Source organism: Sapajus apella, unplaced genomic scaffold (genome assembly GCF_009761245.1).
Source record: "Sapajus apella isolate SASKATOON/1434 unplaced genomic scaffold, GSC_monkey_1.0 scaffold1, whole genome shotgun sequence".
NCBI lineage: Eukaryota > Metazoa > Chordata > Mammalia > Primates > Cebidae > Sapajus > Sapajus apella.
Genome location: NW_022436941.1, coordinates 31,691,281 through 31,705,730, shown reverse-complemented (window position 1 = coordinate 31,705,730; position 14,450 = coordinate 31,691,281). Strand labels below are relative to the sequence as shown.

Below are 14,450 nucleotides of genomic sequence, written 5' to 3'. Positions count from 1 at the left end.
AGGAGAATTGCTTGAACCTGGGAGGCAGAGGTTGCAGTGAGCCAAGATTGCACCACTGCACTCCAGCCTGGTGCCTGGCGAGAGAACGAGACTCTGTCTCAAAAAAAAAAAAAATTTTTTTTGCCGGGTGCGGTGGCTCACGCCTGTAATCTCAGCACTGTGGGAGGCTGAAGTGGGCAGATCACCTGAGGTCAGGAGTTTGAGACCAGCCTGACCAATAAGGTGAAACCCCAACTTTAAAAAATAAAAATAAAAATAAAAATTCATTTTGCCAGAAGCACACATATGTTGTTTATAGTTTAACTCTGAGTTACAGTCAAAGCCAGGCCTAGAACATACATTCTGAATCAAGTGATTACGTCTGTATTATGAAACCAGAAAGTCCTCTGTTTATTATATTATTGGAGCAACTAAATATATATTTATTGAGCAGGCTTTAAATAGCATTACTTTTTGAGTGGTTTGGGAAAGAGTCCTTGGAAAATATGAAGTTTGGGTCTGGCAAGAAATATTAAAGGCAGGCAAAATAACATAATGATTAATAGCAATAATTTTGTATTAAAGCTTAATTTAAATTTCGACTGCTTGACCACTTGACCTTCAGCAAATCGCTTAGTATTTCTGGGGCTCACAGTCCTGGCTCATGCTATTTTGAAAATCCCTGGGGATTCATTGGGAGCAAAGGGATTAAAGGGATTTTCATATTCTCAATCTTTAAACTTTTTATTGAAGGAAAATGATTCTGCTTAATATAAAACGTACAATTTCAAATAACAATGGCTATTATTCTACCTTTAATAATTTTGCCAAACTTTTGATATAGTTTTTTGGTGAGTTCACTTTCTTAATTTTTAGATGAATAATTGTAGTTTGGATGATGCCTCTTAATTAGAGGTCTTCATGGTTATAAGTCTGATATTTGGAGTTACACAATGGCTGCAATGGCCAGTGGTTTAATATGTTGTTTATTTCTTATTGATTCTTCTATGCTTATTATCTGTTTATGTAATAGTTAGTTAACTTCTGAAAATTCCCAATGTACAGCAGTTCTCATGGGTGCTTTATTAACTCAAGCAGACTAGAGCCTATTACATAGAAATAAAGACCTGGTCCTAAGATTTCTAACTTACATTCATATTGATAAAAATTAAACCCTGGAGGTGGTATGTATAAGATTTGACAGTAGAGACTCCACTTTCACTTGAATAAACTCTTCTGGAACACTGAAGGAAAAAAAAAAAAAGATTTGGTAATTGCTAATGTCTAGATTAAATAAAACATTTTTATTTCTAGGTACATACTAGGCCTTTCTTGAACTTGTTTTTATTAAGAAGTTAAATATTCTCTGTATTAACACTCTGAGCTATTTATAACCACAACAAACTAGTTTTCAAAATAAAATAATTGGAAAAATTAATCTTTTTGAAAAATGCAAAGGAAAGTGTCTTTTAACTCCCAAGACAGTATTCTTCTGTTGTTTTTGAGAATTTCCTGGTATTTAAATAAGGATAACTACAGATTCTTAAAATCAGTGTGAATTTAAAATATTACCTGTAATTGGAATGACTTGGGTTAGTTTTGAGTACATTAATTTCGTTTTTTTCTTATGTGTCATTTGAGGTTTCTTAGCACAAAGCAATAGTTCAAGTAAATATATTCCCTTGTATTTACTATTTAAATGAGGTCTAATAGCTCCTGCCTTGCTTAACTTCATCATTAATATATAGAATTTATTTTAATATTTTAATAATTTGAGTTAAAAAACCAATAAATCCCCCTGCCCTCTTGTAGCTTAGATTATATTGTAAGTGCATGCTTGGGCCTCCAGATATTTGGCTTGTATAACAGAAATATTAGTACCATTCATTGAGATGGGAAACTGATAAAAGGCCAGGTTTGGGAATTATGAATTTAGCATTATGTTGACTTTTATCTGTCTTTTGTGATATCTAACTAGAAGTCACATGGATGTTTCAACATACAAGTTTGGAGCTCAATGGAAAAAGTGTAAGTTGCAGATTTAAATTTGTGAGTAGACTTGGTTCAGGTGTTAATTGAATTTGGGACATGTAAGAGATTACTTAGTGAGAAAGTACAGAGTGAGAAAAGAAGAAATCTGGAACCAGTAGAGCCTAGAATCACATTACCATTTAATGACCTGATAGAGGAGGGTGAGCCTGTTGAGGAAACTGAGAATGTATAGTCTGAGAGGTTGGAGGAGAGTGTGCTAGGGGAATAAATGTTTCATGTAGGCATACGTGATCAATAGAGTGGAATTCTGTTGAGAGGTCAAGTTAGAGAAGTGAGAAATATGTATGTTGGATTGGTGAAATGGAGTCTGTTGGTTTTCTAACAACATCTGCTTTGATGTAGTTATGGGGTGACAGCCAAATAAGAGCAGAGTGAGGAATGAGTGGGAGTAGAGAAAATGGAGACAGTGATGGGGCTGATGGGAAAGAACCATTTGAGAAGGGATGGTTGACAATACCTCAGAGATCTGTTAGGTTCTTGTAAGGTGTAAGGTTCTTGGGAGGTCAGGAAGCGAAGAGATCCAAAGGTAAGTAGAGTGGTAATACTTAGATGGGAGATATCTGCTCCATGTTTCAAAAAAGGGAAGGAGATAATAATAGAGAAGTAGTGGGTTTGTAGCTTTGAAAAGGCAAGATGAAGAGGTTCCTACCTTTGTAGATTCTTTCTAAAGAAGCTAGAAGGTATGGAAAAAGGTTGTTTTAGACATAAGAAAAGTTTGAAATGGTTGACAATGACAGTGGAGAATAAGAAATGAGTTGGCCAGATATTTAGGGCCCATTTGAAGTTAGTAATCATGTGATACTCCGTAACAATGTTTAATTGCTTGAGTACAAGCTCAAAGAGAGCAAACAGTTGGATCCATCCAGGATTGGGTTTTGCCACATGGGTGCACCTAAGAGACAGGATAGCAAGGGAATTTAGAGTATTGGTAACAGTATCATTGAAAATGATGTAGCATGGTATCTAAGTTAGATAAAGAGAGAAGAAAGGAGAAGATGATTGATTGGGAGAAAGGAGGAGACTCCAAGACTTAAGAGTTCCAGTGAGATTGAAAAATGGTTACAGCAGAACTGGTTGAAAGCAAACTGATGGGATAGGACATTGTGGCCAAAAAGAGGGAAGCTTTAATTTAGAGCTATTCCATGTGATGATAGTGTCTAAGAAAAGGCCATGACTGATACAGAGTGGACAAACATGTTTCCCCTCCCACCCCTACAGATCAAAAGCTTTGTGACAGCATCTTTTGAGGTGTATTTTGTAGAATATTTTCTCTCCCAAAAGATGCAAGTAGTAATTCATTATTAAGGCTCTGAGACATATTGCATTAATGAATCTGTTTAAATTTGTTTAACTGTGCACTTCTAAAATCTATGGGACTACTGAACCTTTTGTACTATGATCTATTAATAACTGTCTAAACTAGGGTTTTCCCATACTTGAGCAATTGTTTTGTCATATGCTGAAACTGTTAAATTAATGGGAATAAGTGAGAATAATTATCACAACATGTGTTTAGTTTATGAAGGATGTCTAATCTACATTAACGTATTTCAATATCAAAAGATTTCCTATTAAAATTAAATGTTTCTGAAACCTAAAAATGTAAGTTAGTATATTGTTTTGTTAGTGACCATTGTGACATTTGAAGTTGCTTGTTGAAAATCTTTATTACCAGAACCTAAAGTTCAATAATATGTATGTATATCTATATATATAAAGTAAAAAAATTATAAATTCCTAAGAAGAAGAGAAAAAGAAAGAAAAGAAAATCTTTAATTAATAATAGATACTCCAGGAAAGCCTGCTATATGAGTTCTATATAATAGTTACCCATGTTGGATTAGTTAAAACGAAAAAGAGTTTATCCACTCATGCTGGATATGCACAGAAGTTCAAACCATGTCGCCAAGAATTTGTTTTCATATTTCTCAGCTCTATCTTCTATTGTATTGACTTCATTTTTAGGCAGGACATACCAATGTCCCGTAATGTGACAGTTTCTCTCAGAGAGGCTGAGGGTGGGACAAGCACTCAGAATCTGACTTCTTTCTAAAATGCATCCCCTGGTTGGATTTTATTAGTTGATAATAGAGGTCCAGTATTATAAACACTATATTTCTTTATTTTAAATTTAAAATTTTTCTATATTTTTATTAAATCTTAGGATTTTCTTTTAAGTCTTTACATTTCTTATTCCATTCTAATAAATAAAATCTTGACTGAGGCCTTGAAACTCTAAATGTTCCCAGCTACTAGTTCCAGTAACAAAAGGAGCTCTGAGCAGATAAGAGGATTATTGATGCATGTGCAGTACAAGAATACTAAACATTAAAACCATTCAGGAACTTTTTAGATAAAGTTGGAAACTTAAAACATTTACAAAAATGAGATATGTACTTAGTAATCTTTATTGTGTCCTTTCGAGGTCCTCTGCAACAAATACAAAACCCGTAAAACTAATCTTTCTTATCCCCTGAAAGCCATGAGTAAAGGAAAACAAAACCCCACAAAATAAGACATCATACTTTTGAGACATTTGGCCTTTAACTTGTTAAATTATTTTCTGAAGAATGTAGCCTTTAACTGTGTAGTAATTGACTGTTGTAGGAAATGGTAGTCAAAATGAAATCTGTAGCTTTTGACAAATTAGTGGTCTTTTTGATGGACTTTTTAGTGAATAACCATAAACTGTGTTTTTGTGTTTTTCTGGTTTATAAATAAAGGAAAGTAAAATGATGACTAGTATTAAATAAATAACTGGCCTTAATGAAAAGCATATGAAATTTATATCCAGTTTGGATATGGAAAGTAACAAAAGATGTCTCCATCATTTCTACCTAACAACCAAAATAAGCTACAAAATAATAGTTTTTAAAAGCCTCATCAGAGAGCTAAGGACAGAAATAAACCTAAATAAACCAACATCCAGAAAGTGACAGGCCTTTATAGGAAAAAATAGACCCATGATTACTTCCATCCTTGGTGGAGCTGTATGAGCAGATGAATTCTCAAAAGTTTTTAACAGATTTGTAGCATCAAGTGTAGGCTGATGTGACAGATTAGAATCCGGAGGAGCCTAACCCACAGGGCAAAGCACTGTCTACCCACCAGCTTTTACCCAAGTGTTTTCACTGAGTGAAGCAGGAGATCAAAGAAGGAAACTTGAGAGAGATACTTCAGATGAAATCCGCAACACATCAGAAAGGTGATGTGTGAGGTGTGTGTGTTGTGGGGATGAGGAGGAGTTCAGGTAGAAGAACTGAGCACTCTATTACAAAATAATATAAGAGCCCCTTTCCAAACTGATTCTCTGTAAGGTTTTGAAGATGCTGACCTGCTGGGTCTTCACAGTCTAGGGCAATGGCCCACCAAGACTAGGCTGGGGAATGGGTATTAGAGCTGAAAGTTGTCTTCTTAGGTACATAAAGTAGTGAGTGAGAGCAAAGAGACTTCCATCCCCCACCCAAGAGGCCGTAAAGCTGGTAGAGATCTCCTGTATTTCCTAAAGCTGGTAGATCAGCTTTGAAACAGAGGGAGGATGCTAGAATCTCATCTTGGCTCAGCTCTATTACTAGATGAAGGAAAACTGATCTCTCTCAAAGTATTTGTCTGAAGCCTGTGGCAGTTGATTTAAACTAAAACTGCAGCAAAGGCTAGACCCAACTAAATAACTACAGCTCCAGCTCTCCAGCAGCCTTACAAAGAAAGGAGTGGGTAAGCCCCTTTCTGGAGGAAAATATTCTTGAATTCAGACTCTACTGTTCTTTTACACAAACTGTCTGGCCTGCAATCAAAGATTATACAACACACCAAAAAGTGAGAAATAGAGAAATATGACCCACAGCCAAGAAAACAGATGGTCTCAGAGATGGCCCAGATCTTGGAATTATGAGGCATTCGTTAATAAGAATCTAGTGGAGAAGATGGAAAATGTGTCTGAAAATATGTCTGAAAAGCTGGGAATTTCAAGGTGACTGAAGCTGGTAAAATACCTCGATTGCTAGACCTTGAGGTATTTAATTAAATAATACTTTCACTCTTATTATAAGGTATTCCTTGTCTCGTAATTTGTTAATTTAAGGCAAATGGATAAATTTACTGCTGTATTATTATGTCATTTAATTGTACTAAAAGCAGAATCTTAGTTAAGGTACATTAATAATTTAATTTGTAATAGTTATAATTTTTCATAAAAACAAATTACATGGTTGTTTACTGAGCAAAGTCTGTCTTCTCTTGAGTTGTTAAATCAATGAGATGTTCATCAAGAAGCTGGTTGGTGTGCATCTTGTAGTACTGGATAGTTTACAAAAAAACGTATTTTGATAGAGGGATGAATGAATAGGCAGAACACAGAGGATTTTTAGGACAGTGTTGGCTACATGTCATTAAACATTTGTCCAAATCCACAGAATGTACAACAATAAAAGCAAACCCTAATGAAAACTATGGACTCTGAGTGATAATGATGTGAAGGTTCTCAGTTGTAACACAGGTTCCACACTGGAGGGGGATGTTTGTAATGGATGCTATGCATGTGTCGGAGCAGAGAACATATGGGAAAATCTGTTCCTTCTTCCCGCTTGTGATATAAACCTAAAACTGTTCTAGAAAGTAGTCTTAAAAAATATGTTTATCCATTTTGGCCACACATTTGGGAAAAGCACCATGGAACATGAACTGACTATTGAATAGGACAGGAGCTAATTATATCCTTCTTCTTGGGCCTTATTTCCCTAGAGACATCTCATTTAAGAAAACAAAAAGAATAATTTAAGACATTTTACAACCTGAATCTCACCAAACTGTATTCTGTTATATTATAGGTTTCCTTAGCATTGTTGTTTTAAACAAGATCTTAATCATTCAGATGTTTCTTTTGTGCATTTGGTGTCTAATTTCATTATTTCAGAAAATGAATAAGCTTGACTTAGCAAGGGGGTTGTCTTTCTTTTAATAAATATTCTTAAATATGCAAGCATCAAAGGGAAAAGACAGCATGACAAATTGAGTTACTAGGGAGTGAATACTTCTAAAATGATTTGCTTTTAGTCAGAAACCCTATTGCTAAAATACATCATTTAGAAACTGTTTTAATACTTAAATTATGTATTTTGACCTGATGGGAATAGAAACTGTGTATATTTCATTGTGCTCAGCAAATCAGCATCTTCAAAACCTTAAGTTATTTGTTAACTTATAAATGCATTTTTAAAAATGTAGGACATACTGATTCAGTATTTCTTTTACATTATGGAGTGATCTATAATGTAGAATTTTTTTCAGAAAACAGTCTTCTTTGGGGTTATAATTTCCCTGTATTTATTTCTCACAAAATCCCTCTGAATTTTATGGCTGTTTTGCATAAGATGCCCCTAAGATATTTGGCACTGAGCCTGGAGTTTGAGCATTAATATTATCTTTTTCTTGATTCTTATTGCCTCCTGATTTTAATAAGTAGCTGGCTATTCCTGCAGGGCCAAATAATCACTTTCATTGTTCTGTCCAAGAATGTTATTAGATTGGGTTTATTTACATAAGTCTGTGAGAAATAATATTTGATTTTTGTTTTAAAGACTCATTATTAACAGCAACAAAAAAAGTGTTCCTTTTATGATCAGCCTTCTCATTGGTTCATATTCTAAGGGTACCTCAGGCAAACTGTGACTAAGCGCTCTAAGGAAAGTACTGATTGCCAACTTGGTACCATGAAACTCTTTTCTGGGGTTTCCATTAATGATCAATGCATGTACTTATAGCTGTACTTATAGCACTTTTTCTGAGCATCTCATCAGAATATTATTTCATAATATCAGGTATTATTTAAAAACATTTCCTGTCCTTTTACCCCTTCATCAGTCCCCTACTACTTCCATTGTGAGGGAGCCATCCTTTTGCCAGAACTAATTCCTACACCTCCTTTATCTGGAAAAAGCTCTTTGTAGCTTGCCATTACTTGAGATAAGTAAAATGAGTATATCATCTCCAGCCCAGCAGGCCTACAAGCAAATTTAGGCACTGCATTCATGGCAATTGAAAGGAAGTTTTTTAATTTTAATTTTTATTTATTGATTGATTGAGATGGAGTCTTGCTCTGTCACCCAGACTGGAGTGCAGTGGTACGATCTCAGCTCATTGCAGCCTCTGCTTTCCAGGTTCCAGCGATTCTCCTTCCTCAGCCCCCTGAGTAGCTGGGATTACAGGCATGCACTATCATGCCCAGATAATTTTGTATTTTTAATAGAGATGGGGTTTCACCATGGTAGCCAGGCTGGTCTTGAACTCTCAACTTCGTGATCTATTCACCTTGGCGTCCCAAAGTGCTGGGATTACAGGTATGAGCCACCGTGCCCAGCCTTAATTTTGATTTTTAAAAGTAGCCAGTTGATCCTTTGATGTAAAAATCAACCTGTCAATGAACTCAGCACAGAGTGATGTGTTCTTAGGTAGACTGTAATTTAAAGCTGATATTAGATGTTATGTAGACAGGAACTACATGGCAAATGAGTTTCATGTTTTATTTGTAGAAATCTGGGCAGCAAATGAGCTGGCATTGGTTGGAATGTTTTATTAACCCTATTTGCATTTTGATTATTGCTATATAAAACTTAAGGTCTCATTATTATTTTTGATAATATATTTTTAGGCCTACCTATCTAAAAAGAAACTTCATATGGAAAGGTATTTTCACTAATTGTATCCCATCTAACACACAATATATTATGTTTTGTAACTTAATGTAAGGGAGCAATTTTTAAAGTCTTATTTATCCCATAACTGGACCTATTCATTAGATAATTTTAATCCATTGGGTAATTTTAGTATTACCCACTAGAAAATGTTTTGTTTTGATGTTACTGAAGGGTTTTGGGAGAAAGCATGTGGCCAAGAATGTCTACATTTAGTATTACAGAGATATATCCTAGGTACTGGAGACAAAAGAAACAAGATGTTATTTGTGGCCTGCTTTAGTTGTTTTCCGTAAGCATCACTACTGCTGGAAGACATACAGAAATAGTGTGCTTGACAAAAGGATCACTTTTTCTTTTGTCTGCTGCTGATTAGCAGTTGAAATGTGGTCATCACTGGAAAATTTACAAACCACACATGCTTTGCTGTTTGTGTCTTTCTTATGTCCTAGTTTTGAATTTTTTCTTTTTTCCCTCTTTTTTTTCCATTCTCTTACCTACCCCATTCACTTATGTTTGTAAAATGGATCTAAAGATTTGAAATTTTAGGACAAGTTTTCTTCGTTATGATATATGATATTTAGAAATACGCGTTTTTGGCAAATAGCAATCTGGATTTGGTAGGATTGGTGGTAGGTAGGTCTGTCATTACCTTCTTATTTTATTTCATCCTCCTCCCACCTGCCTTTCTCCTCATCATCAGAATCATCATGATGGTCATCATCATCATGTGAATCTCAGGGAAACTTCCTAGGTATTGAAGTGAAATTCACTTTTAAAAAATGTGCTCCATATACTTTTCTTCCTGGTTTTTTTTTTGTGATTATTTTTTCTTATTTGAAATCCCCTCACAACTATAGTGCTATCTGAAATATTCTATGTTAGGTAGTTTCCTTATACCTTGTGTTCTTTTTTGTGTGTGTTATTTAGTACTTGGTTTTCTGTGAATTTTCTTTGCACTTCTTGTTTTTATCTGCATGAATTCTTTATGAATCTCTATATAAATTTCTATTTTTTTCTTATTCTTTCCCCTAAATCAAGACATTTGTTGAGGGGTCGGTAAAGTAAAATGTCATAGAGTTTATGTGTATTTGGTTATCTTTAATGTCAGGAAGTTCATATTTTATTTAGTTGGAAGACATGATGGATAAGCCGTGGATATGTACCTAAATACATAAATGTATATACATATTGGATGTATATATATACATATTGGATGTTTACTGTTGCTGAAGCCTTGTTTCTTAATCCCTCCAGGAAAGAAAGGAGAGGCTATCAAAATTTGAATCTATTCGTCATTCAATTGCTGGAATAATTAGGTCTCCAAAATCAGCACTGGGCTCTTCAGCAGTAAGTAGGATTAACTTTCTTTGCTACTGAAAATGGTCATTGTCTAGCTTCTTTCTGATATATTAATGAATGTGTGTGCGCGTGTGTGTGTGTGTATGTATAAATTTGTACTTACAGATGGAAAGATAAGTGCATAATCTTTTTGTGTGCATATCAATCTGTCTGTATATGCGTATAGTAAAACCCTATGTAATGTTAACATAGGCAAGACAGAAATAATCTTGAATTATAGGATTTGTGTACTATATACAAATAATTATGAGGAACATTTTATGGACTTTGGGGTCTTATTGGGAGAATAGTATAAGCAGTTCTTTTCTAGTGAAGCATAACATTTTTACAATAAGAATTACTCTATATTTTAAAAATATATTTATTTACCTGGGCGTAGTGGCTCATGCCTGTAATCCCAGCACTTTGGGAGGCTTAGGCAGGTGGATCATGAGGTCAGAGTTCGAGACCAGCCTGACCAACATGGTGAAACCCAGTCTCTACTAAAAATACGAGAATGGTGGTGCATGCTTGCAGTTCCAGCTACTCAGGAGGCTGAGGCAGGAGAATAGCTTGAAACCAGAAGGTGGAGGTTGCAATGAGCTGAGATCATGCCACTACGCTCCAGCCTGGCGACAGAGCAAGACTTTTTCTCTCTCTCTCTCTCTCTCTCTCTCTATATATATATATATATATATATATATATTTGTTTATATGTATATTCATATTTTAAAGAACATTTTGATTATAAAATTGAAATCTGTATGATAGATTAATCATTGAAACGTGGGTTGGGCATATCACAGTAGTGCTAGAGTATGAGTAATCTTTAGAAACAGCAGGCCGCTTGGCCATCTAAGATACACATGAACAAACACATAGACGCATTTCTCTAAAGCATTAGGTCTTCTTTTTGTTTAGAGAAGGAGATTTTTTTCCCTTAAATACAGAAGTACTCCTGTGTATACACTCCCCACAACTACTAGTCTAATTTTGATCCTGATGGATTTACCTATATTGGATATTTCACATAAATACAATTATACAATATGTGACCTTTTGTATGTAGTTTCTTTCATTTATAATTCTTCCAAGGTTCATTCCTGTTAAACAGTGTGATAGTACTTCATTCCTTTTTATGACTGAGTAATATTATGTTGTATAGATTTATCACGTATTGTTTATTCATCAACAGATGGACATTTGGTTGTTTCAGCTTTTTGGCTATTAATGCTGCTATGAACATTCATTTTCATAAGTTTATATGAATATATGTTTTCAGTTCTCTTGATTGTGAACCCAGGAGTAGAATTTCTGGGTATATGGTAATTCTCTATTTCAGCTTTTGAGGAACTGTGAAAGTGTTTTTCACAGTAATGATACCATTTTTTATTCCTGTCAGCAATATATGAATATTTGATTTCTCCACATTTTTGCCAACACTTGTTATTTTCAATTTTTTCGCAATATAAGCATTCTAGTTGATGTGAAGTAGTATGTTACTGTAGTTTTAATTTCCATTTTCCTAATGACTAATGATGTTGAGCATTTTTTCATGTTCTTATTGGCCACTTATATGTGTTCTTTGGAAATGTGTTTATTACTATTCTTTGCATGTTTTAAAATTGCTTATTTATTGTTGAGTTGTAAGAGTATATATTCTAAAAATAAGCTCCTTATACATATAATCTACAAATATTTTTCTCACTGTTTGGATTTTTTTCCTGTTTCTTGATAATGTCCTTTAGCATTCTTAAGTTTTTGATTTTGATGAAGACCAATTTATTTTTTCCTTGACTGTGTGCTTTTGTCTCAAAAAAAAAAAGTTGTCTAATCCAAGGTTATGCTGATAATTCATTTTCGTTTTCTTCTTAGAGTTTTATAGTTTTTAAATTTTTGTATATGGAGTGAGGTACAGGTTCAAATTTATTTTATTTTATTTATTTATTTATATTTATTTATTTATTTTGATATGATGTTTCACCACATTGCCCAGGCTGGTGTTGAATTCCTGAGCTCGAGTGATCCTCCTTCTTTGGTCTCCTTTAGAGTTCAAATTCATTCTTTTGCATATGGAAGCATATTTAACTTAAAATCTTTAAAATGCAACAGATATGAATCACTGTTTATGCAAATAAATATACAAAAATTAGAATATTAACGCATAATTTTAGATAAAATAAAGCAAATGTATTATAGGTAGTAAAATGAAATAAGAATTAATCATAATGGGTTTTTTTTGATTGGCATATTGATTTGCCTGTTTTTAACAGTATCATTAAAATGTAGAGCTCCCTTTCAAGATAGTCTAATGGAACACTTAGATCAACAATCTTGATAGAAGAAAGAACTTAAGGCTTTAGCTGATAGTTGAATTTATTTTTAACTGAATATTGTATTTGATGTCATCGGTTGTTTAATATTTATTGTTATGATCAGAATCGTATTTTAATATGTTATATCAGCTACAAGTATGTGCTTTCCTTTCCAGTGTACTAAAGGGGTTAAAAACACTATTAGTAGTATCTCAGACAACTGAGACTACATTCACATTAGCTTCTTCCCATCTTAAGGAGATTATAATTTTGCATTGAGAACTATCCTTCAGAGACTGCCTCTGAAGCTAAGGCCAGAGGTGTTAAAGCTTGCTGCAATCATGAGGGTCCATTTCAATTGAAAGTCGTTTAAATCATATTATATTTAATGAGATCTGTTCCAGTCATGTCAAGAATATTGTCCTTTCTCTAGGGCCATCTATCTACTGTAGAATTTGTATAATGAGTGGCTGAGCAAATCACTTGTTGCATCTTACAGCCCAGTCACGAATACTAGTTGTATCACTGATATATCTAGTGAATAATGCACCTCTGATAGTAGCACTCTTTGAAAAAAATTCTTTAAAACAAAAATAAAGCACATTTTGGTCCAAATGATTTGTTATTTATATAGATATCAGAAGAATTATTAAATTATTCAACAGCAGTCTCTTTAAAATTCATATACACTATGTTGGCATAGATGTTATTTTAATTTTAGAATTACTTTGTACTAGCATTTAGAAAATCAAAATATTGGAAAATGAAAATGTGCTTCCTTTTATATAGAGTAATATTGTAAGATTTGCTTGCTTGCTTGATTGCTTTTTAGAAATGTCATTCAGTTATGTTAAGCTGTACATCAGTTATAATACAGTGTTATGATGCTTGGCTTCCACCAGTGGCTTAGGGGAATGTAACTATTTTTGTGCATAACACAAACTGCTTGCATTTTTTAGTGTTCTCCTTTGAGTCTAGAAAAGTGGCCTTGTACTCTATTAATAAAGGCATGTTGTTAAGTTCAGGTTAGATAGTATACGTTTTAAATCTGCGCTGTCTTCTGTTATTCTTAAAGTCTTAATTTACCTCCCTCCCTGTTCATTAAGATGTAAAAGAGTGATTAACAAGGAAAAATAAAGTTTTTTTGTATTATATTACTCTTATACACTGAATTCTGTCATGTTGAGGAAAATTAAATATTATTCTATTAATTGCAAGTTTTGAATCATTTGCAGTATCACATGTAATTTTCTAAAAGGACTTATTGAGATTGATATTGTATAATTTGTACTGTAAAGGAGCAAATTTATTGTTTATATGTTTGTTGAGATGCTTAAAACAGGTGACAGAGATCAGGTGTCAGACTGGTAGTATAGTTTACATAGGCAATCCCAACTTGATGATAAATGTTTAAATTTACTGAAATATGGTTGCATATTTACACAGTGTAATGATATGGTAGTATTAGTTTAAATGTGTGATAAGATATTAGCATCGAGTATAGTTAATTGATGAAAATGTGTTCTTATTGATATTGTGACACATTTTATATGTAAAATATATTAGCTTAAGGAAAGAATATTTGATACTGAAAAAATAAAACTATAGCAAAAATGTGGTAAAGGGATGAAAGAGGATTAGTGAGAGACACAGGCACAATAGGAAAAGTAACTGGGTAGAAATAATAAAGAGAGAAAAGCATGTCATTACCAATAAAGGATGAGAAAGGGAACTAAAGAGCCGGCAATAAAGAAGTTGGAGGAAACCAGAAGGTACTGAAGGAAGCAGAACTGTTAGAAAGGAAGTTAAAAGAAAATTTTGCTAAAGATAGTGTCTCTTATCAAAGACCCAGGAAGGGGTACAAAAGGACAATCCAGGAAATGGGAAGCTGTGGAAGTAACCTGATAATTGAGTTTGGCTGAGTTGTTTGTTTTTGTTTGTTTAGTATAAGTTTTAGGAAGAATTGTATACTAATGCTTATCTCTGATTAGCATGTGATTCTGTATAGTTACTATGCTAGAGAACAGTTTTATTGTTACCTGAAAACCAAACAAATTTAAATTCTCAAATACTG

At 33.7% G+C, this 14,450-nt stretch overlaps 1 protein-coding gene across 7 annotated transcripts in view; it reads left to right on the top strand.

The window, feature by feature from the left end:
* FER (FER tyrosine kinase) overlaps positions 1 to 14,450 on the top strand; it is a 484,379-nt gene that overhangs the window by 223,717 nt on the left and 246,212 nt on the right. For all 7 annotated transcript variants that reach the window (XR_004267831.1, XM_032274891.1, XM_032274885.1 and 4 more), the window contains one exon: positions 9,978 to 10,070. Coding sequence is in view for 6 of the 7 variants with exons in the window: in XM_032274891.1 (XP_032130782.1) it covers positions 9,978 to 10,070 (93 nt within the window). In the remaining variant the exon portion in view is untranslated. The remainder of the gene's footprint in view (positions 1 to 9,977; positions 10,071 to 14,450) is intronic.